The sequence below is a fragment of the Momordica charantia genome (genome assembly GCF_013281855.1).
Source record: "Momordica charantia cultivar OHB3-1 chromosome 1 unlocalized genomic scaffold, Mcharantia_2.0 BLBB01000001.1, whole genome shotgun sequence".
Taxonomy (NCBI): domain Eukaryota; kingdom Viridiplantae; phylum Streptophyta; class Magnoliopsida; order Cucurbitales; family Cucurbitaceae; genus Momordica; species Momordica charantia.
The window spans coordinates 10,346,058-10,373,162 of NW_028275157.1; the positions used below are offsets into that span (position 1 = coordinate 10,346,058).

Consider the following 27,105-nt stretch of genomic DNA (forward strand, 5'->3'; position numbering starts at 1 on the left):
ATAACCAAAACTAACAAGAAAACAAGAAGCAGCACAATTCAAAATTTGAAAATAAAACAGAGAAACCCCTCGAGAAACACATTGCTCAGAGGTTCCAAACATAGAATGAAATATAAAAATGAACCCAAATAGAATTTTGGTAATACACAAATAAATGATCATAATAAATATTATTAAATAATCCCCTCTTCACTTTATTGGGATTAGTGGGTTCCACCATCACCACTCCTTCATACACCCACGTTCCTCTTCCCCTCGAGAAAATCATTCATTTCCAAATTCAAATTCCTTCTTCTTCTTCTTCTGCAACTCCGAGCTCCACAACAATGGCGGAACCCCTCATTTGAGCGCCAAAATCATCGAAAACCATACAGAATAAAAAAAAAAATGATCCCCTCATTACTCATCCTCTTCTCATCGGCGTTCCTCGTTTCCCTCTGCTCGTCTCTGAACTCCGACGGGCTCTCCCTTCTGGCCCTGAAGGCCGCCATTGAAACCGACCCATCTCACCTCCTCGAGTCCTGGTCCGAGTTCGACTCAACCCCATGCCACTGGCCCGGAATCGTCTGCACTCGCGACCGAGTCACCCAGCTCTCCCTCCCCAACAAGGGCTTCTCCGGCTACATCCCCTCCGAACTCGGCCTCCTCGACTCGCTCCGGCGACTCAGCCTCGCATTCAACAATTTCTCTCAACCGATCCCTTTCCATCTCTACAATGCCACCAATCTCGTCGTTCTCGATCTCTCCCACAACTCCCTCTCCGGCCCCGTCTCCGATCAAATCGCCGATCTGAGAAAGCTCCGGCATCTCGACTTGTCCTCCAATTTACTCAACGGCTCGCTCCCCCGGCGACTCACTGAGTTGAGCGAACTCGTCGGGACGCTGAATTTGTCGTACAATCGATTCTCCGGCGAGGTTCCGGCGTCGTTCGGGAACCTTCCGCTGGTCGTGAATCTCGACGTCCGGCACAACAATCTCACCGGGAAGATTCCTCAGGTCGGGTCGCTGCTGAATCAGGGCCCCACCGCGTTCTCCGGCAATCCGAGCCTCTGTGGGTTTCCGTTACAGACGCCATGCCCGGAAGCTCAAAACCCGAACGTTTTTCCCAGCACGGAGAATCCACAGAACCCCAAATCTCTGAACCCTAATTTCCAGGGCTACGGCGGCGGTGGAGCTCGAGGCGGCGGAGGCGGTGGGACGGCGACGGTGGCGGTGGTGTCGTCGATTTTCGCGGTGGTCGGGGCGGTGTCGCTGTCGGTATGGTGGTTGCGGAGGAGGGCGGCAGCGGGGGAGGGGAAAACGGGAAAAGCGAGCCCCGAGGGAGGGAGCGAAGGGGATTTGGAAGGGCAGGAAGGTAAATTCGCAGTGATGGACGAGGGGATGAATTTGGAATTAGAGGATTTGTTGAGGGCATCGGCGTACGTGGTGGGGAAAAGTAGGAGTGGGATAGTGTACAAGGTAGTGGCGGGGCGGGGATCGGGTGCGGCCGGGAGTATTGTAGCGGTTAGAAGACTGAACGATGGGGATGCCACGTTGACGTACAAGGATTTCGAATACGAGATGGACGGCATCGGTAGGGTCCACCACCCCAACATCGTACGGCTGAGAGCTTATTACTATGCCAGTGATGAGAAATTGCTGGTCACCGATTTCATCAAAAATGGAAGCTTGCACTCTGCCCTACATGGTAACTTCCAACATTTAAACTTTTGTTTTTGTCTTTAAATTTAATTTTGTTATTGATCTGTTTGAATATAGTTAGACACATTTACCCCTACTTTCTCATTCCTTGTTTCTCGTTTTATTTGATAAAACAACTTTATTTTATATTTAATTTTTAATATTTATTAGATATTTTATAATATTTTTTTTATGTTTTGAAAAGAAAATACAAAAATAAAAATAAAAAACTTAATTTTGTTGTTTCTAACATTTCTAGACAATTTTGGAAATGTTTCTTAAAACGTAACACTTACCAAAAATTTATCGAAATCTGGAAATGAAAAACATGAACGTTACCGAATAGGGTCTTGATTATCGGATAAATGAACAAAATACAGGGTTATAATATACTTCTATGAAATGATTTTCTAAATTTTGTATTTACCATTGGATGTTTTGGAGTGCTTTTTTCCCAGTAGTTTTTGCTTGTCTAGGTGTTTTGAAGATTCTTAGTTTGTTTGTTATAAGAAATGGGGCATGTTACCTACCTTGGTGTTATATTACTACTTGTGTAATTAAACTAAATTAGAAAGACCAAAACATTAAGCAAAGTTGCAAATATGCCCTTCAATTTTTGCATTGTTTCAAGATCACCGTTTGACAAAGCGAGCATAGCTCAACAGTAATTGACATACCTCTCCAATCGAGATGTTGTAAGTTCGATCCCCTACTTCTACATGTTGTACTAAAAGAAAGAAAGAAAAGATCACCCTTTAGTTTTGGGAAGACTTTTGTGGCGGTGGCTTAGTTGGTTTACCCTTTTCCTCATGCAATAACTTTGTAGATGATAGATGATGTAGAAAACTCAAAAAAAGGCTTTGAAAATGGAACTCTTGTCTTATTAGTGAAAAAGTGGGTGGGTGGGCCAGACTACCCGACCATTTAGCATCTAAGTTTTTAGACAATAAATATTATAGAGTCAAGTAGTTAGTTGTCTTGTAGAATCAATTAGTTGTCTTGTAGAATCAATTTGGCATGTAAGACCGATTAGATACTTACAAATAGAAAAAGAAAACCGAAAAAAACAAGTAAAGTGATTGGCCTTAGTTTCTCCCCATCGTCGTTGGCTTTGTCTTCTAGGTTGATGATGAAGCTCTAATGCCTCGTGTAAGTTTTGTACAAGCTTTTACTCTTTTTTTTAAGAGTAAATTGCAAATGTGTCCATGTACTTTTTTTCTTTTTTCGGGTTGAAACAAAAAGTACGAAATTAAGCCATTGACTTTAAGAAAGGTACTGAGTATCTTATCCACTGAATTATGTTCGAATGAACGATGTTTCTATGTACTCAATTGTTTTACATGATTACTCCTACATTATTCTTTTGAAACCACAAACATTTGTGTTCATTTGTGTTTTTAGAAAATTTTATGGTTTTCCTTCAAGTAAACCTTTTTTTTTTGGTTAATATGTGACATTTTAACTCTAAAGGTAAAACACACCATTCAAAGAAATAATGTAGAGATAATTCTTGCATGTGAGTTAAAAGTTAAAAGTGTAAGGATATTATTTGCAATTTGGAGGGTAAATTTCAGATGACTTTTGGGAAAGCTTTCCCAGAAAGCACTTGTAGCTGTTTGGTTTGGTTGGTTGTGAATTTTAAAATTTGGGGCATCTTTGCTCCCTCACACCCTGGCACTATTCCCTATATTAAGTGCTGATCATTCTTTGTCTTTTCTTTGGAATTGTATTTCCCCATTATTTTCAAGCCTTACATTGTGGCAGCTGCCCTGAATTTTCTGTGGTCCTCTGTTTCTTTCTCTGCTAAATCCCATTAATGTCACACCTAAATTAATATCATAGGCCATATGCTAGGTATCTGACATTTCTCTTCTCTTTCCTTCCATTTATTTGCTTTTGTTGGGTGAGTTTGACATGACTTTCGAAGCGCTTTTTTAAGTATTTTTTTTAATCTAGGATTGACGATGTTTTTAGAATCTTTTAAAAACATTCTTCGTAATGTAGTGGAACGTTGGACTTAGCAATCAAATGTAGTAGGATAGCACATTAGTTGAGCTGCATCGTGCGTGTAAGCTGACGAGGGTACTCACAGATGCATAATGAATCTTAATTAACGAATTTTTGGGCCAGTTGGAGGCAGACTGTTGAATCTGTGATTCTGTGCTCCATTTGTAGTCATTATATGCTGTTTCTTCACTGTTTTTGGGCTTTTACTTCCCATATTTTATTACTCTGCAGAATATGAAAAGACCTTGAGATCTATTCTGTATGTTTATGATATCATTCTGGGTTAATATCCAGTAAAATCTCTGATGTAGATGTCAATGTAACTTATCGAGTCGTTTTTTCTTTATGAAGCAATGAATTTTGGCGTTTTATTGATCTTCAGACAATTTTTTTACTGCAGGAGGTCCCTCCAGTTCTTTGTCACCTCTGCCATGGTCTGCAAGGTTAAAAATTGCCCAAGGAGCTGCAAGGGGTTTAGCATACATTCATGAATTTGGTGCTCGGAAGTATGTTCATGGAAATGTAAAATCGACAAAAATCCTTCTCGACGATGATCTCGAGCCTTACATTTCAGGTTTCGGACTGAATCGTCTCGGCCAAGGAACACCCAAGTTCACTACAACATCGTCGAAAAAGTTGAGCTCAAACCAGAATATGATAACCTCATTCATGGGTCCAAGCATTTCTACTCCCTCAGCGATGTACCTGGCGCCCGAGGTTCGAGAGTATGGAGGGAAGTACACACAGAAATGCGACGTCTACTCGTTCGGTATCGTGCTCATGGAGCTTTTGAGTGGCAAATTGCCCGATGCTGGATCGGAAAATGACGGGAAGGGGTTGGAGAGTTTTGTGAGGAAGGCATTTCAAGAAGAACGCCCCTTGACCGAGGTTATAGACCCAACACTCGTACCTGAGATTTATGCAAAGAAACAAGTGGTTTCGACGTTTCACATTGCACTAAATTGCACCGAGCTTGATCCCGAGATGCGCCCGAGAATGAGAATGGTCTCGGAGAGTCTTGATCGAATCAAATCTCAGTGAAGAGATTTGTGTGTTGTAGCATTGTTTTGTAGGTGTGAGATATGTGATGAAGCTTTGTATGTAGGGCTCTTGGCTGGTTAATGTCAATTATTTCAATTGCCTCCTTTCACTAGAACAGTCCAAGAGTTGTGCCATTATGAAATGGAAGTTTTTTTTTTTCTTTTTAATGCTTATTTTATGTTTGGATGGTGGGAAAATTATTCAAAACCGGCATTAGAGAAAAGAAAGAAGAATAACTTGGATTGATGAACTTCCACTCTGTTAAAATTAAATTTTTAATCAATAAATTATATTTATAGGTGAGTTCAATATGAAAATTCGAATTCACGACCTTTTAATCGGAGATGGGTGTCCTGATGGTTCAAGTTGGCAAGTTTAATATATCTTTTTAATTAAAAACATTTTTCAAAAACTTTTTATGAGTAATCATCCTTAAAGTGCTTAAGTTACCCAATAATTAGTTTTCAATAATTTTTTGGATAATCATCTCAAAATTTGAATTTAAAGCAGTCTCATTCTCCAAATTGTGAATTTTTTAGAAAACACAACTAAAACAATGATATAAAATATCGGTCGACATTTCCATGTATCCATGGGTTCATACCGACATGAACGTTAAATCAACATTTCTACTTATTACAAAGAAATCGACAAAATATGAAAATGTCACTAATATATATATATATATATATATATATATATATAATATTAATATTAATTTATTTTTAACTTATTTAGAAATAGAAAAATGTTTATTTGTTAATTTAAATATTTTTTACCATTTTTAAAATTCTCTAACTTTCACGGAAATATCTATTGACATCAACATTTTATCAATATTTCCATAAAATTAAGACCTCGATATTTTCATTGATATTGATACTCAAAATCTTGACTAAAACCACTAAAGAAACTATACGAAACACATTCTAAATTAGTAATTACCTCAAAAAAAATGGTAGAAAAAATGTTCTTGTGCAAGTTTTTCAAAAGTCATCTCAAACACACTATTATTTACATATATCAATTTTTATCACAAGTTTTCAATTTCATTTTCGAACTTTGTTTTATAATTAAATGAACAACCATGAGAATATATATTTTTTAACAAATTTTCAAATAAAAGCTTAACGAGTAAAGGAAAAATATAGTGTATAATGTTTAAGGTAAAGATTATAACACAAAATTCTAATTTGATGTAATAATAGTTTAAGGTAAAAATAGATATACTTTTATAAAAATTTAAGCGTGAAACTAAAGTTTATAATAGCTCTACTGATTAAAGATATTTATGTTTGAAATTTTACCCCATGTTTTTTGGAAGATATAATAAAGTTAGGCAAGGACAGAAATACTGACACCCTATCAAAGAAAGCAAAGGCCCCCTTTATACAGACAGACATTAAAGATAGTAGGGCTGTTATGCTAAGGACACCATGCCATGGAAATCAAACTTACAAATTAATAAACAAAAAAAGTTACAATTTTTACCGTCTATTCAAATTTGCTAGTTTACCTAATAATTTCAACAACAACAAAAAATGGTAAAAAAACTCACTAATTTTATGAAATTTGAGCAATATACAAAGTTAAATTGGATCACGGCACAAAATCAACCATTAAATTACTCTACAAAATATATGTTTTATAATTCATTTGATATATATGGAAATACTCTTTTCAATAATTTTTAAAATGAAATAAAGATAAATTGAATTATGTTCACATTGGCGAATATTGCAATACTTATTCTGCAGTATGATAAATTGAAAATTTGGAGTAAAAATCGATACATTATCTTATTAAGTTCAAAATTAAAATAGATATTTTCCTTAATTAATACTTATTCTGCAGTATGATAAATTGAAAATTTGGAGTAAAAATCGATACATTATCTTATTAAGTTCAAAGTTAAAATAGATATTTTTCCTTAATTAATTGTATATATCCAATAAAGACAGATCCACGTTGAAAATACGACTAATCTCATTTTCAATTAATTTTGGGACGAAATTTCATTAATATTGTTATATCTGTGAGACTTTGGTCACACATTCAATATGCCTATAATTTTTTCTTGTCAATCTCTCCGTGAGTTAATACAGGAGTATTTTCTTTGAGAAATTTGTAATTACATTTTTTGTTGGCATCATTTGAAAATACTGCCCAACTCGTCAGGTTTTCCCCAATGATTTCCACCGTATAAAAAATGGGATTTGAAAGTGTTGAAGACATTTCTATTAAAAAAAAAAGAAAAAAAAATATTATTTTCCTTTGTAAATATAAACCCAGCCAAAAACTTGTCACATAAAATTAAGGACAATAAAAAATTCGGAGATCCGACCTTTGAGTTGAAATATACGTTCTGATCAATTGAGTTGTACACGAGTTAACAAAGAATATTAATTTACTAAAAATCATTAAGTCAATTTAAACTTAATTTAATTGGTAGGTATTAGTGATATTTTTTAAAAGATGTATATTTTAATTAAAGTTTATTTATTTTACAAAATCATAGGTTGAAGTTAAATTAGTTAAATAGCACTATACACATGAGTTCCATTTATTCAATTGTAAATCTGAGTTAATGGCACAAAGTGAAAGATAACTTTTAAGTATTATTTTACTCCATGTATTTTTTGTTTTAGTTAATTTTGGCCCTTGCATTTTGAAAACATGCATCTTAGTACAAGTACTTTCAATTTTTTTACTTCCAAAATGTCTGTTTTGACCTCATATTTTTAAAAAGGGACCAATGGTTGGGTTTGCAAGGTGATTGCAAACAAAGTTTCACATTGGTTAGGGGAGAGAATGATCATGGGTATATAAGAGAGGACAATTATCTTCATTGGTATGAATCCTTTTGGGTGAAATCAAAAGCAAAATCGTTAACAAAATGAACCATAGATGCTAATTTTCTTTAGATTGTTGTTTTTTGAAACCAAAAAAATAGTTCTTTTTTTTTGTGCTAGATAAAATAACTTACTCAAGAATCCAAAAGTAACATACATGCTAATTTTCTTGACATGGTTGTTTTTTAAGATAGGGAAAAATAATGAAACAAATTGATCTGAACTCAACAAAAATTTTGTTTTTTGAACCAATTTGTTCTATTTATGGTGCTAATGGATAAGGAGGAATTGTTGTTTAGGAAATGATAGAATTACTAACCTGTAAATATAGCACATTAATTAAATGAACAATCAAATTCAACAAATAATCGCACGTAGATAAAAGAAAAATTTTAAGATAATAACAAATTCATATTCAAAAGTAAGTGAAAAACCAACATATTTATAGACTATTCGTGGCTATCTCTTCCCGTGAAATTGTATCTCTTAATAGACTATAAGAGTTGTAGTTTTCAATATTTAACAAATAATTTATCTCCAATCATATTTAACTTTTTGAATATTAAATTATAAATATAGTCCTTGTTTGGATCAAGTTCCAATTTAGTTCCTGTGATTTAAAAAAGTTACAAATTTATTCTTACGATTTGGGCTTGATTTTGATTTCAATTTGGTTCCTATGATTTTAGAAGTTCTGATTTGGTTAAACATCACACATTTCGTGGTTACTGAATTGAATATGTAACACATTTTTAAGTACTTGGTATTGAGCTTATGTTTTCGTATTAGTTATTTATATTAGAGTTTATATTAAGTAAAAAATAGAGGAAAATGGGAGGTTTTCTGTATAAGTAAAAAGTAGTAGTTTAGAACAATTTGTGAGGTTTTAACTAACTATAGAGAAAAAAGAAATTGAAACTTTTAAAATTAAGGGATCAGATCCAAATTAAGCCTAGAGCATAGAGAAATCAAATTAAAAAATTTTAAATTATAGAGATCCAATCGAAACTAAACCAATATCATTGAATTGTTTTTAAAATGTTGAAAATTTGAAAAAAAATAATTCAAAAAAAAGGATAAATGAAAAATGAAAAAAAAAATGCAATATATTATTAAATGCATATGTATTTTCAAACCCAACCTCACCAGAATTAATATTTAAAGCCTCGTTTGATAAATTTTCATTTTGGTTTTCTGTTTTATAAAATTAATCTTGTAAATACTACTTCACATTCACATTTATAACTCTTTGTTTCGTTGTTTTCAAAATTGAAGGCAAACTTAAAAAAAAAATAGTTTACAAAAGTTTGTGTGTTTTATTTATGAAATTTGGTTTAGAATTTAAGAAAATGTGGGGATGTATTAAAGAAATGATGAGAAAAGATACACAATCTTAAAACAGCGTTACAATAAGAAAAAAATTGAGCCTAAATAATCCGAAGGTTTCAAGTCAATTGGAGATTGGTGAGTGCATCTTGAACCCGACCCACCAAATAGCCCATTTCTGGATAGGTGCATTAAAGAAATTACGAGAAAATATACATAATTTTTCAAAGAAATAAAATAAAATAGTTATGAAACAGTGTAAATAATTTGAAGGCTTCGGGTTAGGCAGAGATGTTGAGTGCACTTTAGACCCGACCCGACCCGAACCCACGTAATAGCCATTTGTAGGGGTGAAAGGTCACCAACCCTCAAAATGACTTCGTGATGACCTCATTTTTGGTTTCATGAACGGCCCAGATTGAAAGTGCCACCGAATTTCGAAAATACATAATTTTACACGCGGAAGGCCACAAAACCGTTAGCAGAACCCCACAATGGCCGTTGTTCCTTTTTTGTTCTTCTCCTCCATCTCTATTCCTTCCCTTCCTTCTTCCTGTTTCAATTCCCCGCTTTCCCTAGCTTTCCCCAGCTTTCCAAAATCCCTCACTATTTCTCTGAAATTCCCCTTCAAACCCCACCTCTGATTTTCAATTCCCAATTCCTCTTTCGATTCGAGTCGAGGGAATGATTGATTCTTCTTCAGCTCCGTGTAATTGGATTTAGTGTCTCCCACGCGCTATGATCGGGAGACGGGCAATTTTCTTTTGAGTTGTGATGCTGTTGTGCGTCTAATCTGCGCATTTTACAGGGTGGGTTTGAAGTGAATTTTGGAGAGGATGTCGAATCTGTATGGGGATTACAATCAGAAGATTGATTACGTCTTCAAAGTTGTGTTGATCGGAGATTCGGCCGTCGGCAAAACCCAACTCCTTGCGCGATTTTCCCGGAATGAATTTAGCCTTGATTCCAAAGCTACTATTGGAGTCGAGTTTCAGACTAAAACTCTCGTCATTGATCAGAAAACAGTGAAAGCCCAGATATGGGACACTGCTGGACAAGAAAGGTATGTGCCCATTACTCTTTTCTCTTGTGAGGTAAATTATATTTTGCTTTCTTTCTGGTGGACTCTTCGTTGTTCAAGGTTTGGATCTGGGATGGCTCTAGAGAATGGAAATTGGAAATGTGCTCTTCAGCTTTTCTGAATGATGTATTATAGAAGATAGAATTAGACAGCAAGGATTTTTGCAGCCTGAAATACAATTAGAACTTGTTTTCCGGTTGTTTTCTCTGTACTCTTAAATCCAGAGAGAATGCAGATGTCTATTTGTGTTTGAATGCAGTTGTGGTGATTAGAATTGTGTTCAAGTTACTTTCTGTTCGTTTGGGTAGAAGATTTAAGTCGAATTTTGTAAATTAGCCTGGTCTACTTCCAATTATAGTGTTTGGATTGGAAAGGAATGTCAATCATGATGAAAAGGCAAGTCTTAGGATGATATTACGAGTATTAGTGAAAAGTTGGTGTTAGACTACAATATTTAGTTGAAGTTATTTCCCCCACATTTAGAATTGTCCTTGGGCAGATTTACTCCTCTGCTTTTGTTGTTCATATTAGGTTCTCTGTTTTTGTTATTTGTAGCTGCAGGCTTGCAGCACTCTTTCACTGATTGTCAGAGGATTGTAAGCCATAGTTTTGTTTTACGCGTTCTATAATAGGGACATGAGAATCGTGTAGCTAGAAGAAAGCTAATGAGAAGCATTTGAGCTATGTCGGACACTGAGTAGTTAGGAGTAGTCTTTTGTGATTCTGTTTTTATAAGATAGGATGCAAATACAAGGGGAGTGAGTTTAGCATAAATTTGAGAGAGAGAATAGTGTAGAGTTATGAAGAAGTGAGATCAGGGGGGGTTGAAGATCTCTGTTGAAAGTTTGGCACCTTTTGTACTTTTGGTCAGAAGATACAAAAGTTTTTTTTACTGTCTGGGAAGTTCTATCTAATTGCTTTTAGAGCACATTCTCATTAGGTATGCCTAGAGTACGAAAGATGGATAGTATAATGGAGGATGTGAATTGTAATTGGGATCGGGATTGATTATTTAGGAAGCCTAGAAGATTCTGGAGATGGAAAAGAATATCATTGTTTGGTCGTGTGATGAATAAATTGCTACAGCAAATGGTGGTGGAACGATTGGCAACGGTTAGAGACATTCTTGATAAGGGGAAGGCAATTGTTGAACAGTGGAATGAAGGAGAGGCTTATGAGACGGTGCAGAGGAAGTCAAGACTGAATGAACTAATCTCAAGAAGACTTGAGATGCCTCAATTCAATCCAGTTGATCTGGATGGATAGATGGATCTTTCAAGGAAAATGATATTTTAAGGTTAATTTGCTGATGGAGGAAGAATGTAAGGAGGTTCTCGTGAATCGGTATGGTGAGAGAGGCTCTTGCTTGGATCGGTTGATGGAGAGTCATCAATCTCTCGGGCATTGGGTGAAGTTCAAGATCCAGCTCGATTTCTGATGTCATCTGGACTGAGAAACACCATATGAACATTTATTAGCTCTAAGACAGGAGGGCAGCTAGTGGGAATACGGGAAGATGTTCAAAATCTTTGCAGGTCCTGAGCATAAAATACCTGATTCTAGGACGATACAAAAGAATAATATCATCAGAGACATATGACTGCCCCAACTCTCACAAAACCATGGTGCTACATTGAATGATCTTAAGTTCCAGCTTATCATGGCCTAGTAGATTATGAAAGATTCTGCAACAAGCACAAACGGGACATTTCTTCATGAATTGGGGGCGGTCCACATGAACCAAAAGTTACTTTTCCTTTGTATTATGAGCCCTTTCAAGTGTAGGAATGAATGGAATACATCTGGTATTCCATGTCTCCCAGTTCAAATTGACATAAGGAACGGACTTCAGCACACCTCCAATACCACCATAGTTCAGTCGAACCATAGAATCCAAATTATCTCTTGCTGATATGCTTGGTTTGTGACCTTATCCTAATTCTCCTCTGGAGATTAGCAAACCAATAGAGGAGGCCTGATGGAGGTACCCTTTGCTTTGTTGCAAAAAGGTGAAAGTTTAGACAGGGTAGATAGAATTGATAAGCCACAAATTCATTTGGCGTATTGTAGGAAGAGAACGAGAGATCCAAGGTAACTGGAAGAAAGCTAATGAGAATGGCGTGAGTTATGAAGGATCCAGTTAGTTACGACTTGTGGTAGCAGGGCGCACATTTTGTAAGTCTGTTATTATTAGATGGAAACGCAAACGCGAGGGGAGTTAGGTAAGCATAAATGTGAGAGAGGGAAAGGAGAGAGGGAAAGGGGAGAGCTACAGATAAAGTTGAGTGAAGTCAAGGAGAGTTGTAGACCTCTCTGGACTATGTCACCTTATGTACTTTAGTTTAGGAGATCAATGCGAGAGTATCTTTCCCATTTGGAATGTTACATTATATTGTTCAAAGAAAGCACCGTAGACAGAAATTGTGAGAAAACGTAGCTCTGTTTATATGCTGTAACCTGTAATTTCTTGGAGTTAAGGAGCAAAAGTATTTCAGTAAATACAATGAATTAATTTGATCTCATACGCACTGGGATGCTTGTGATTTGTGAATGGTTTTTGGTATTTGATTTGCAAGTGGAGGAGATAGGTAGGAAAGAAATATGAAGAATGCAAAATACAGAACTGGTAAATAAGAGAAGAAATAATCATTACAATTCTAATGAGCTCTATCTGGCGATGATACATATAATATTTAAGTACGATTTTGGTCTCTATATACTTTGGCTTTGATTCATTTTAGTCTATGTAATTTCAACTTTTATTTACTTTAATTTTTATAATTTCAAAATTATCATTTTTTAAAAGTACTGGACCAAAATTAGAACTAACATTAACCAAATTCGGATAAGGGGTTACATTCTGTATTTAATACTTCTTAATCTTATTTCTTTAAAAACAGATGTGTTACTAACATTGATTAAACCTCTGTATTACACCCAAAAAGTATTGTGTTTTTTAAATTTATCTAATCAAAATCAAACAACTTCATTGGTAGGCCAGAACTTTCATTTAAGACCAATGGCTTATATTATTATCTTTTCCATTTGTTTGCTGATGATGAAAGTGGCTGATGAAATTTGCTGCCTTACAGTAGACATAGTTCATTTGGTCTATGCAACTATTTGGGCTGTTATAATGCCCAAAGTTGATTTGCTAACAGCTCTATCATCATATCCTATAAAATAACATACAGAAATTGTAATGTACTTAAATTGCGAATACCATCGTTAAGTTGGTTCTAGTTGCTGAAGCGATCTCGTTTCCCCATTACCAGGTACAGAGCAGTGACGAGTGCATACTACAGAGGTGCAGTGGGAGCAATGCTAGTTTACGATATGACAAAGCGCCAGTCGTTCGACCACATGGCAAGGTGGCTGGAGGAACTAAGGGGACATGCTGACAAGAACATCGTTATAATGCTCATCGGAAACAAGTGCGACTTGGGGAGCCTCCGAGCGGTACCAACAGAAGATGCACAGGAGTTTGCTGAAAGAGAGAACCTGTTCTTCATGGAGACATCGGCTCTGGAGTCGACGAACGTGGAAACTGCATTCTTCACGATTCTAACAGAGATTTATAGGATAATCAGCAAGAAGACTCTCGCAGCTGGGGAAGAGATAGATATTGGAGGGCCAGGGCATTTTAAAGGGACCAATATAGTTGTTCCTGGACAGGACTCAGATTCTGGGAGAAAAGGGTGTTGCTTTGCCTCATGAAAAGTTTCACATAATTCCATAATCATTTGAAATTGGGACCTTGCTTTTCTATTCCACTTGGATTTATACTAAGAAAAATTCATGTATGTTGTAGAAAATACTGGCTTGATCGATCACACCATGGATGGAACATGAAAGATTAGTTAACCTTAACCCTCCCTCTATCTCTCTCTCTCCTTCAAGAATAAAATTTCAAACGTTTCAACAACTTGATGATGATCAAACACTCTCACTAATGCTGTGATAAATCACACCCTTGGAATTTTCAATTTCCGCAATTATCCAAGCCTACACTTGTCACAATGTTGCTCTCGGTTTAGGCAACAAATCTTGATTATAGAGATCCACTAGTGTAAACTACACGGCATCGATTCCGAGAAATCAGGAAAAAAAAATATCTACCATTTCCCTCCAAATTTATGAAATTGTTTTAAATAAGTCAGGTTATAATTCTAATTTCCATTTATAATTTCGGTAGGCACCTATTGAAGAATGCACAATCACCCTTAAACTATGATAAGTATTTTTTTTCTTTTAGTACTAAACTATGATAAGTTTTAGTGTTATAAGTTTGAATTCTCACTCATGTTAGGATGATACGAAACTTATATTTTGTTAAAGATTCTTATTATTATCCATAGTATAGAGCTTAAAAACACGATCCCAAACTACTTTGAATCACCCGAAACATAGCTCAAATGAGAAAAGATTAAGAGGCAAAATCCTACACATTGCAATGAGGTAATGACATGGAAAATTAAGCATACTCTCTTTTTGCTACATCTCGAATCATCATTTATTAGTTTAGTTAGTGTACCAGTTAGTGTACCACATCAGTATTTAAGCAACGATATTAATGATAAATACCTATGTTTATTAGTACAACACTAAAGACTTGTACAAATATAATACATGGGTTCGCTCATTGGTCTTAGAGGGGTAAAAGTAAATAAAAAGGATTTAGAAGAAATGAGTTCAAAACTCATGATGGCCACCTATTTAGGAATAAAATTTGCTATGTGGTTGTCCCGTGAGATAAATTGAGATGCACACAAATTGGTCCGGACACTCACGAATATGAAAAAAAATGTAATTTCTGCTGGTGCAGGATTTTGTATTTATATAGTTGAGTTTAGACATTTTTGTAGCTTGATTTTTAGTATGGTTGAATGTTGTATAATTTATTAGTTGATAGGAGTATTTTTCTAATTTGATTTTGGAGAGGTATTAATTTAACAATCTATTTAATTTTAGGACTCAATTTAACCCAATTGAAAATTTAAGTTTAAGATTTCTTTATTGCTAAGTTTAGTGGTAAAAATGAAATTTCCCATAATAATTATTAGTAAATCTTGCTCGCAATATTTTGTTAATTTGACAATTGTACTTGCTTCTTTTTCACATTTTACAATTTAATAATCCTTTAAATGTAATAATAGTGAATAAAACAAGTACTTCAAAATTATGAATAGAAAACTCTTTAATGTTCAAATTATTTTCCATCATCTTTTCAAGATATTATTTGCTAATTTATACTCATATCTAGAGCAAATTAATGTGAATATATTTAGTACAAGTTAATAGAAATGCCTTTTATCAGAATTTAAATAACAAATACATAATTTTCTTTAAAAGAAATCATTAATTGTTTATCCCTCGACGAGTCAATTTTAACCTTAGACTTTCAACGTTATCAAATTGAATATTTTTAGGGACATCAAATTGAATCTAAAACACAAGCGGTAAAATTTATACCTCTAAGAGTAGTTAAAATTTTTATCTATTATTATTTTTATTTTTATTTTTAATTAACAACATGAGCTTAGATCAATGTTCGAAATGTCGATGTCGATGAAAATATCGAGATCTCGATTTTACGGACATGTGGATAGATGTTTCGAGGAAAATAATGGAAATTATGGAAATTGATGGAATTTTTTTGAATTAGCAAATAAAACTTGAATTGTAGCTTAATTAGCCTATAATTTATCACCTATAACCATTAAATGTAAGAATTTGACTATTTTACTTATGAAAATGTCGATGTCGATGAAAATATAAAAAAAAAAAAGATTTTTTCCTTTAATGTAAATTGATGGAAATTATTTGAATATGTAAAGTAAACTTTGTAAACTTTTGACTACTTCTTGAGTGGTTTTCATAATAACACATTTCTAAATTCTAGTTAACTCGTATCGGTTTACTTTTTACTTACTTCTCTTTTCAAATTTGAATTTACACATTTTTCAAACATATTTTCAAATCAATCATCAATCCAACTTTCCAATAAAATTTATACAATTTTCAAACACCTCAACCTCGTGATTGTGTCATTCATCCAAATTATCTACCAATGGGGTCCAATGTGCTTCATATTCTACTCATTTGAGCAACTACCTTCAAAACTTTCAGTCTAGGATGACCGAGGAGAACTATTGTAATTTATATCAAAGTTATCAAGATAGTGCACTAGATCCTCCGAGATCATCTTTTTGGTATTAATTAAGTTACCTATTTTACTTCATGTTTCACCACTATTTGTATATAATAATATTTTATACAAATACTAAGTTACCCGAGCATTAAATACGCAGGAAAGATTGCAGAAATGCCTTCCAAATATGAGCATCAGACTGGTGCTATCTTTGTGAATCGGCGTCGGAGACTTTGGATCATATTTTTCTCCATTGTAAGTACACAGAAAGTGTTTGGTATTGTCTTTTCGATACTTTCCAGATTTTCTCCGCTCTCCCCAACCATATTGATAATTTTATTGTTGAGGTTTTATATGTTCCACTCACTAAACTATATTTGATTGGAGAGAAATCATCGCACTTGGCACAGTCCCCGACCAACCTTTGGGAAGATATAACTATTTCAGCTTCTCTTTGGTCCTCTAAATCCCCTTTTTTATAATTATGATGCAACCACCATATCTCTAAATTGAAGTGTTTCATTTAGTCCTTTTTTTTTGGTACGTTTCTCACCTACTTCAATGAGAAGTAGTTTTTCCAAAAATAATAATAATAATAATAATATATATATTTTTTAAAATTTTAAGATTATTTCAATCTTTATATATTCCACATATATTGTTCAATTGTGTAATTAAGGACTAGATTGAATTAGAAATTCTCAATAAATCAAATTCCAAATCTTATTAGTTAAAATTTATACAGTATTAAAATTCGAATGTTTCATTGAACAGACTAAGATTACAATCATCGAGGTTGTGAGAAATTATAGACTATAATAGCATAGTAGGAAAATGGTGAAAATAAAATAACCTTAAAAGAAGAAGAGGAAAAAAAAAAGACATGTCGACGACATGGGGGAAAATCAACTTTTCCCCTCTTTGTCAATGTCGACATGTCTCGAGCGACATGTCGACATGTCTCTCGACATTTTAAACCCTGACTTAAATTAGCAGTTAAAAACATCTTATTCCTTTCTTTAGATGTAGACAAAAACTTAATACCCTAAAATACCAATTATGAATTTTGATGGTTTAGTTTTATTTAGTTCATGGACTTGACAAGTTTCAATAACACATCCATGAACTTTTAATTTTTGTTCTTAATTATAGGTCAATATCTTGAAGATAATCTAGACGTGGAATAATTGTTATTAACAAATTAAGTTGTATGAAATCAGCATTTCTTAGTTCAAAATTAATATGTCACTTTAATATATATTAATGTTTAAGTAATTGTGTTACAATTAAAATCACTTACTGGAATCATAATAGAAAGTTTAGAGATTTAAAGTTTAGTGACTAATTAAACACGTATCAAAAGTGCATGAATTAAATTTAAAATTTAATCAATTTTGAGTATTTTATGTATGATATGTTAAAGTTTGATCAAAGATTATCTAACACGTTGAATTTTATTTGATTAATTTGTTAGTTCATGAATATTTTATAATTTACCTTTGATTAGGTAGTAACTTTAGAACTCATTCAAGAAATCATATGATCTCTTGAGAGTACTCTTGTTCTAGGAAGATTTGTAATTGAGAGAATATATATCATGTCTGATTTTGAATGCATGTTATAGCATTTGAAAGTAAGAGAAAAAGAACATGTGGTTGGGCAACATTGAAACTCGACATGAGCAGATTCCTGATTGCAACCCGAATCCAAATCCAGCATCAACACTTTCCTTCAAATATATTAAGGAACGAAAAGATTCATTATTCTTACGAGGTAGAAAAGATCAGAAGAATTCAAGTTATTCCTTACTATTAGAGTTGTTTTAAAAAGTAATTCCATATTAGTAATTACTAACCTCAAGTATGCATGTCAAAGTTTTAAGATAATGATGAGTGAAATACGTGTGGTTGGCCTCGGTTTCAAGCTTACTTCCGAGTTGCTAAATTTTATTTAGAATTCCATGAATGAAACCAAAGGATAAATAATGATGCAACAATCCAACAATAATAACACTAACAAAAAAAAAAAAATCAATTGAAAAACATCTTAGGACTGGATAATCTCATTTGACTGTCCCAAGCACTGCTCAACATTTTTTTTCTTTTTTTTTTATCAAATTTAAGAAACTAATATCTAGATTCATATTCAATTATTTGCAAAAGGCTTAAGGATAAGTCTTGCAACGATTTGACCTAAAGAGAAGCTCTAAATCTTCCGATCCTAATCATAGGTGTATAAACTTAAATGAATACCTCCCCATAATTTTTTAGGTCTATGCAAAAAATTAACCTCTAGAAAATAGATTAAAAGCATAAGGAAATAGGAAAAATGAGAAAAAGGTAACGTTGTCTAGGAGGTGCTTCAATTCATTCTCAAACTATACCTTCTTGATCATTAGCCTCAGAAAATCTATTTTCTTAGAATATTCTTCTTGCTCCTCAAATGATTTGTGTCGTTTCCTTTTTTTTCCTCTCCTATATTTGATACAAGTAACCTTAGTTTTATAAAAAATCAATGCAGAGGCACTCCGACGCTATAAAAGTAGCATCTAGGCGCTATTTAATAGCGCCTAGGTGCTGTGTCTATTGAGGTGGAATCACAAAGTTGATAGCAATTAGGACACTAAACTTGGATGTTGTGTCTAAGCACCCCTATTTCCATCAATAAATGTAGCTACATTAGCTGAAACTAGTTCAACTTTCCAACAGAGAAGCAACAACTTTCAAGGTTGATTGCTTGAAGTTTGAGTTTCTCAAATACTTGATAATCTTCTAACGTTGTTGGTAATTTGTTTGATTTGTTGAAATAGATTAAGTTAAATCATTTAGCGTATATTAAACTATTGACAAGAAATGAAGAATCAAAGATAGAGATGATTGCTGAGGAATTTTGAGTTGTTCATCTTCTCTATATAAGGTCACACATATGACAGTGTTGAAATTGACCACGTAAAGAAAGAAGAAAGAAATTTAGTTAGAGAGTTTTGTGTGGTTTTATTACAGTGAAGTCATTTCATACTGTTTGATTTTTAATTATCATAACGGTTAGTTTTTTTTGTAATTATATTTAAGTATTATGTATGTGAGTGTAAATACATCGGTTGGAGTTGATTTTTAGTCAAAATCTACTAAGCTAACATAAAGTAACGAACCAAAACCAACAAAATGGACTATAATTCAAACATGGGTTATACAAACCATTCATTTCCACCATCTACATACATGGCTAAGAAAAACCCTAATTTGTACAATAATGCCACCACAAAACATAGGGACCTTATTGTCATTTCACCATACCATACTCAAAAAAAATTCCGGTGAAAAAAAAGGCTCCCGCTCTTACCAAATTTGAAAATTTAAACCTAAAAATTCAAAAACCAAAGAAAAGAAAAAAAAAAAGGCCACGTGTACTGAAAATGGAGCAAAAAATTGAAATTTGGTTTAAGTAGCGCCCAAATTTCGCATTTGAAATTCTGCCAAAAATTTCGCCCTCTCTCAGCAGCTCCATCTTCTTCCCTCTCTCACTTTTCGCTGCGCAACTCAGAACCACAGCGCCATCGCCATTTTTGATCTTCTGGTCAAACAAATTATTCTCCCCACTGGAATCTCACGGTACGAATCTCTTCTTCTTCCTGATTTCTGATTCTCATTCCGAGAAACTAGAAATGAAATGTTGTAGGTTTTTGTATTCACTTTTTTGGTTCCTGTTGAGATTTGAAGTGAAAAGACCTGAGTTCTTGTTACTGTAGAGTGAGATTGATTTGGGGTTTCTTCTCTTTGTAATGACTGTTTCTTGTTTCTTCGGGGTTTTGAAGTTCCATAATGTCGGAGTCGAGGGACAGATTGGAGAGGCAAGTCGACTATGCCGAGTTCTTTGTAACTCGGAGAGCGGGAGGCATTTTGGTCGATCCTGAGGTGACTCCGGTTGTGCGACCCACTGCGACGACTACAGCTCCTCAAAGACCTTCGAATCTCGGCCCCGGGGGAGGCGGCGTGCCTCTGAGACGCAGTTTTGGGTCTCCTATTTCTGGAGGAATTGGACGGAATCGATTTCTTTACAGATCTCCGGTGATGAACCGCGAAAATGCGGCGGCGGGGAGTTCCCGGCGGAGTAGATCTAGGGGGAGGAACAGCGTGTTACCTAGTTGGTACCCAAGAACCCCTCTCCGCGACATAACGGCAGTTGTGAGGGTAATATTACGTCCCCTGCTCTTTTGATTTTTGTTTCTTTCAATTTTTGTTTTTGGTTCTGTTTGGGTTTATTCTGTTCTGCTTTAAATTTTGTGGAGTACTTGCATAAATCATCTTGTGTAATGTCCATAGTTATCGCATTTCCATGTCCATTTGGTGAATTTGATTCATATGGGTTCTGGTACGCATGTCATATACACCAATAGCTGTGGTGAATGGTGAAGAATGCTGGTGAAATATTTGTTCTCTGATACAGTGTACTTTTTGGATTCATTGGAATTTGAATTTGCTTGATTTTCGGAAGGCCTGTTTTGATTTTCTGGTGTAGTTGTTTTGTGATTCTTGTTTCTGTTCTTCAGTTGGTTGCATTTGATTTGGTTTGGTTTACATTTCAAATGAAAATGCTTATTGGATATGGAACCCTTTTCGTGAATCCTCAGATTGGATCACTTTTCTTTTTCTTTTGGTCAATTAATTAATAAATTCCTTGTGATTATAAGCAATGCACTATTTACTTGTTTCTCTCAAAAGAAGATTCTTTTGGTTTTGTAAAGTCCATGCCTAATGATTTCATATGAAGCACCAACAGTCTGGATGATGTGATCTTGTCCATATTTGTTTATGAAGATTAACTTATTTTCTTCACTTTTTAGGGTGTATTTTGGGGATGATTTTGGCATAATCAAAATCATCAAAAATCGCTTTTACCATTGTCAAAATCACTTCTCTTTGATTATGTTTGGTAAGTTATAAAATTAATTTGAGTAAAGTTTTAAATCCCTCTGAATTGATTTTTAAGCTATCACTAGCACGAACTTAAATCTCTTTTTTCAAAATCACTCCTATCATCACTTCCAAACACTCTTTTCTTCGAATTGATTTTCTGGGCTTTATTTTAACCTGTTTTGACAACTGTATTTTTAGCAGGCTCAGTATGCTTGGGCTTGTTACAAGGTTGTTGTATCTAGTTATTCCAATTAACATTTTGGGCCTATATAGAAGCTTTAATTAATTTGCCTGTAAAATGGAAAAGTGCAATGATATCTCATTACTTGTAAAATATATGTAGAATACTTATTAAGTATCCCACACTTTTGAATTATTGTACTTTTATGCCCATCAATTTGAAGGATGAATTATATTAACTTTCTTTTTGACAAACATATGAATAAATATATATTATTGATTTGGCATTGTACCATCAGAAATAGGTAGTTGCTTTGTTCTGCTTTAGGTTCATTCTTGTCTTTTCTCTGTCACATGTTTTTGTCTGCATTTTTCATCTCAAATCCTTGCAACTTTTTAAGTTGCTTCCCTTGTATTTCTGAGCCTATGTCCTTCGACTAGTCAATAGAAAACTGCGAACAGGGTTAAAGTTTGGGAATTTGTTATTTGAATTCCCATTTCAAATGTTCATCTTATTTTACTTTATCTTCTATGCGGTCATCTGTGTGTTTAGTTACAGAAATCTCCTTCCCTAGTTCTCCATTTGAGGCAAGTTGAATTGGGGTTGGGCTTCTTATAGGCATCGTTCAATAGTTGTTAATTTCTCAAGAATCTTACTCTTCAAACAGGCAATTGAACGGACAAGAGCTCGCTTGAGAGAGAACGAAGGCCAAGGAAGTGACAATACTCCAGCTCCCTCGGACCAAAGAGCTATAGATTCTAGCGCATCTGTGGCAGGTGATCATCAAGAGCCAAGTATCTCTCTGATCACCCCAAAACCAACCGTAGGAGGAGTAAAAAAGATTCTGCGTGGAATTGCGAACCAGAACGCGGGAGAAGCCGAGTTTCTGACTCCCCAGAAGAAGCTCTTGAACTCCATAGACAAAGTGGAGAAGGTAGTAATGGAGGAACTGGAGAAATTGAAGAAGACGCCGAGTGCCAAGAGGGCAGAGAGGGAAAAAAGAGTTCGCACTCTGATGTCATTTCGTTGATTCAGTTCAACATAAACACTACCAGAATTGGAGTGATCAGATCAGACAATCAAATTCTTTCAGAATTCATATCATATATGCAATCATCTGCTGATGATTACTTGGTAAAGAGCGCTGTTTGATCAAAGAGAGGGGGTAGAGAAGAGATATCCTCATCTTCTGATGAGATCTCCAGAGGGGTATGTTACTTTTCCTGTTAAATGAATCATTTTCATTTGCAAAAACTATGTTTCCTTTAGATGTTTGTAAGCATTTACAAGATAGGCTGCCCTTTTTTTTTGTTTACTATAGATATAGATAGATATGCAGGCCTTTTTTTGGGCAGTAGAAATAATGTAAATAGAAATCTTATTCAACTCTACTTTGACTTGAGTATTTTGTCTCTAATTTTGATAAGATGCACATTTTTTGATTGACTGCTATGATCAATGGAAAGTGCTAAAGCTTTTCAAAATTGTTATGTTTTGGTTATATTCTTAGAAGTGATTTTGGAAATAAAAAAAAAACACTTTAAGCTTTTAAGTCAGGTTGGATATTAGCTAAGTGGATAAGAGAATTAAGTGGTTGCTTCTCTCCGCTAAAGGTAAGAGTATTAAATTTTTGTTACCTATTGACATTTCCAATGTCTACTGGTTCTAAATCGACATATATGAAGAATTGCTTTTTTTTTTTTTTTTAAGTATTGCAAAAGAATTCACAAAATATCAACAAAAAGATACAATATTAGTATTAATAATTTTAAACTTATTTTAAATTGGTGAGATGTATATTAGTTAATTTAAATATTTGTTATGAAATTTTTCTTTTTATTAATTTTCTAGAAATATCTATCAAAATTGACATTTTATCGATATTTTTATCAAATTGAGATTTTGACATTTACATCACGGTTACAACCTAACCTTGGCTAAACGGATAGCTAGAGATGGGGGTGTTTGGGGAAGGGAATACCCTGGACACGTGGAGGACCCCTATTGGTGCTCCAAGATGGCTCATGAGTCATGCCCAGCTCGGATAACCGAGATGGCCGCCACCAACGCCGACAAATGCTAAGTATGAGGGTCGAGGTGAACCTGGCCCAGGTCTGACCTACCGGGGAGCTCGGTAGGGGCCGATGTGAGCAACATGCGGCGTGATTATCGGGCGTAACCGTCGGTCCCGAGATCACGGGTGTAACCGACGGTCCCGAGATTACCGAATGTAACCGTCGCGAGATTAGCGGGACCACCACCCATAAGTAGAGACCTCACTCCCCGATCAGGTACGATGATTTCTGGCTTCGAACTAAACTTGGAATCCGACCTATACTAACTTGATCGTCGGTGTGCTCACCTTTTTGTGCAGGTCCGCCCAAGGTTCAGGTCGGTCCGGAGGCCGAGTTCGAGCTACAATCAGGAACACACTGTTGTGCACATCTGTGCATAAACATTTGGCGCCGTCTGTGGGGAAGACTGACAATCTAAGTCATCCCAATTCCTTTAAACCAACACGCGAGCGAACATGGTTCAACCAGCGAATTCGACCAATACGACAGATCGAAGGACTCTAGCTGCCAGCGATGCCCACCAGAGGGAGGTCGGAGCAGCGGCAGTAGAGGGGCAAGGTCACGACGGCCTAGCAACGGAACCCCTCCGCAGGTCGGCACGGATCACCGCGCCTGCCCTACCGCCTGCGCACCCGAGGACGTCCAAGGCCACCCGTGGCCGAGGTGGGACCTCTAAGAAGGGCGCCCGGGGTCCAGCCCCGGCTCCAACAAGCGAGAACTTTGATGCGCTCCAGAGAGAGATGGAGGCAATGCGCACACAAATGCGCTCCATGGAGGCAATGTATAACGAAATGGTGCTAGCTGCAGGCGCAGGGTCCCGATCTGAAAATCGAGTGACGCGCATGGACGTACGCGAGCAAAGGGGTTCCCACCTCGGCCCAGCCGAGGAAGAACGTCCCGAAGACAACGAGAGTGAGGGGTACACTCGCCAGAGGGGAGACCTCCGTGAGCATCTCAACAGAAAGAGAGGCTCGTCTCTCCGAAAAGGGCAGTCACCATCCCGCTCCCACAGGAGCTCCAACCAGCAGGCTGAATCCTCTCACAATCCCGCAGGGATAATCACAAGGGAGGAGTTCGACCAGCTGAGGGGGGAGCTCGATGCTCAGGTGGAGGCCTTAAAGGCCAAATGTGAGCAGAAAGACGATTTACTGAACGATGGCGACTTGGGAGAATCGCCTTTCACCTCGGACATTTTGGAAGCACCAATTCCTCCGAAGTTCAAAGCTCCTAACGTGAAGCCTTATGACGGGACGAAGGACCCCAAGGACTATGTTGAGGTCTTTGAAGGCCTCATGGACTTCCAAGCGGCATCAGACGCAATCAAATGCCGCGCCTTTCAGATCGCGCTTACTGGCAGCGCGCGATTGTGGTACCGGAGACTGCCAGCCAGGTTGATCTCGACCTACTCTCAGCTGAGAAAGGAGTTCCTCGCCCAGTTCTCTTCTCGGCACTATGACAAAAAGATAGCGACCCATCTCGCCACCATCAGGCAGAAGGAGGGTGAGACGCTGCGGGAGTATGTCACCAGATTCCAGGAGGAGCAGTTGAAGGTTGCACACTGCTCCGATGACTCAGCCATGTGCTATTTCCTCACCGGTCTAGCCGACGAAGCCCTCACGGTGACACTTGGAGAGGAGGCCCCGACCACCTTCGCCGAGGTGCTCCAGAAGGCGAAGAAAGTCATCGATGGACAGGAGCTACTCCGAACCAAAACCGGCCGACCTGAACGAAAGATCGGCCGGGGCAGAAGTGGAAAAGATGAAAAGGGCAGATCCCAAGTCCAAGGACAAGGGATCATTTTCCAGCGGCCGAGCTGAGTATCGAAGGGCGGAGAACGGACCTACCAGGAGCCGACCTTACGAGCGCTTCACCCCAACCACGATTCCAATTTCCGAGATCCTAACGAACATCGAGGATTCTGGAATGGAAAAACTACTCAAGCGTCCGGAGAAACTTCGGGGAGCCCCGGAGAGGCGCAGCAAGGACAAGTATTGCCGTTTCCATCGGGAGCACGGCCACAACACGTCGGACTGCTGGGAGTTGAAGCGCCAAATTGAGGATCTAATTCAAGACGGCTACTTCAAGAAGTTTGTGGGAAAGCCCAGGACCAGCTCAGCAGAGAAAAAGGAAGAGCGAAAGCGTTCAAGGACGCCACCCCGGCGCACCCACCGACCTGCGGTCATCAATACCATTTTTGGAGGGCCAAGCGGGGGTCAATCCGGACATAAAAGAAAGGAGTTAGCCCGTGCAGCCAGGCGCGAGGTGTGCATCATCAGGGAGCAGGGGCCGACCTGCCCAATCACCTTCGACGGTGCAGACTTGGAGGAGGTCCACCTGCCCCACAATGATGCCCTTGTGATTGCTCCCTTGATTGATCATGTGGTGGTCAGGAGAGTGCTGGTAGACGGGGGCGCATCCGCTAACATCCTGTCCTTACCGACCTACCTCGCCTTGGGTTGGACGAGGTCGCAATTGAAGAGAAGCCCGACGCCGCTGGTTGGGTTCTCTGGAGAATCGGTCATCCCAGAGGGTTGCATCGACTTGCCGGTCACGCTGGGGCAGGACCAAACTCGGGTCACTCAAATAGCCGAGTTCGTGGTAGTTGACGGTAGATCGGCCTATAACGCCATCTTTGGGAGACCCATCATCCACTCATTTCGGGCCATTCCCTCAACACTTCATCAAGTTTTGAAGTATTCCACCCCCAATGGCGTGGGCACGGTCCGAGGAGAACAGACCGCTTCGAGGGAGTGCTATGCCGCCGCACTCAAAGGCTCATCTGTCTGCGCCCTCGAAACTCTCAGGGATGGGACGCTCGAGTTCGAGGCCGACCTGTCGAGGAAGGAGTTTGCCGCACCCACTGAGGAGCTCGAGCTTGTTCCTCTGCTTAGTCCCGAGAAGCAGGTAAGCATAGGAACCAAGCTGGGGGCCACCGACAGAGAGGAGCTAATCCACTTCCTCAGATCCAACTCGGACGTCTTTGCGTGGTCCCATGAGGACATGCCTGGCATTGACCCGCGAATTATGACGCATCGCCTCAGCATAGATCCATCATTCCGACCTGTGAAACAAAAGAGAAGACCTATAAACAAGGAGAGGAGTGATGTAATTGTTGAGGAAGTTAACAAACTTTTGAAAGCTGAATACATAAGAGAAATTTCGTATCCCGAGTGGCTCTCCAATGTTGTATTAGTTAAAAAATCTAACGGCAAGTGGAGAATGTGCGTAGATTTTACGAACTTAAATAAGGTATGTCCGAAAGATTGCTTCCCACTGCCGAGGATTGATCAGCTCGTGGACGCCACAGCCGGGCACGAACTGCTCACCTTCATGGACGCCTACTCTGGGTACAACCAAATCAAGATGCATGTCCCAGATGAAGGTCATACCGCTTTCATAACAGACCAAGGTCTGTACTGCTACAAGGTCATGCCCTTCAGATTAAAGAACGCAGGAGCGACCTACCAGAGAATGGTGAACAAAATGTTCGCCAAGCAGGTCGGCCGGAATATGGAAGTGTATGTGGACGACATGCTTGTCAAGAGCAAGCAGTCTAAGTCGCATCTCTCCGACCTGGTCGAAGCCTTCGAGGTTCTGAGGGCATATCAAATGAAGCTCAACCCTGCTAAGTGTGCCTTTGGAGTCTCATCGGGAAAATTCCCTGGCTTCATGGTAAACAACCGGGGAATCGAGGCCAACCCCGAAAAGATTAAAGCCGTGATCGAGATGGAGGCACCTAAAACGCTGAAGCAGCTTCAGTGCCTCAATGGCAGGATTGCGGCCCTGAACCGGTTT

The 27,105-nt window shown here is 37.3% G+C and overlaps 3 protein-coding genes across 3 annotated transcripts; all 3 read left to right on the forward strand.

The window, feature by feature from the left end:
• Window positions 1-77: 77 nt before the first annotated feature.
• On the forward strand, window positions 78-4,895 carry LOC148213257 (receptor protein kinase-like protein ZAR1). Its single transcript, XM_088127923.1, has 2 exons — window positions 78-1,687; window positions 4,088-4,895. The coding sequence occupies exons 1-2, from the start codon at window positions 388-390 to the stop codon at window positions 4,726-4,728; spliced, it is 1,941 nt and encodes a 646-aa protein (XP_087984049.1). The 5' UTR covers window positions 78-387; the 3' UTR covers window positions 4,729-4,895.
• A 4,508-nt stretch (window positions 4,896-9,403) lies between these two features.
• LOC111019535 (ras-related protein RABA4d) lies at window positions 9,404-13,940 on the forward strand. The gene is made up of 2 exons (XM_022295930.2): window positions 9,404-9,969; window positions 13,263-13,940. Exons 1-2 carry the CDS (start codon window positions 9,743-9,745, stop codon window positions 13,702-13,704), a joined length of 669 nt encoding a protein of 222 aa, XP_022151622.1. The 5' UTR covers window positions 9,404-9,742; the 3' UTR covers window positions 13,705-13,940.
• A 5,651-nt stretch (window positions 13,941-19,591) lies between these two features.
• On the forward strand, window positions 19,592-22,661 carry LOC111019533 (protein POLYCHOME). The gene is made up of 3 exons (XM_022295923.2): window positions 19,592-19,749; window positions 19,953-20,328; window positions 21,903-22,661. The coding sequence occupies exons 2-3, from the start codon at window positions 19,960-19,962 to the stop codon at window positions 22,263-22,265; spliced, it is 732 nt and encodes a 243-aa protein (XP_022151615.2). The 5' UTR covers window positions 19,592-19,749; window positions 19,953-19,959; the 3' UTR covers window positions 22,266-22,661.
• The last annotated feature ends 4,444 nt before the right edge of the window (window positions 22,662-27,105 follow it).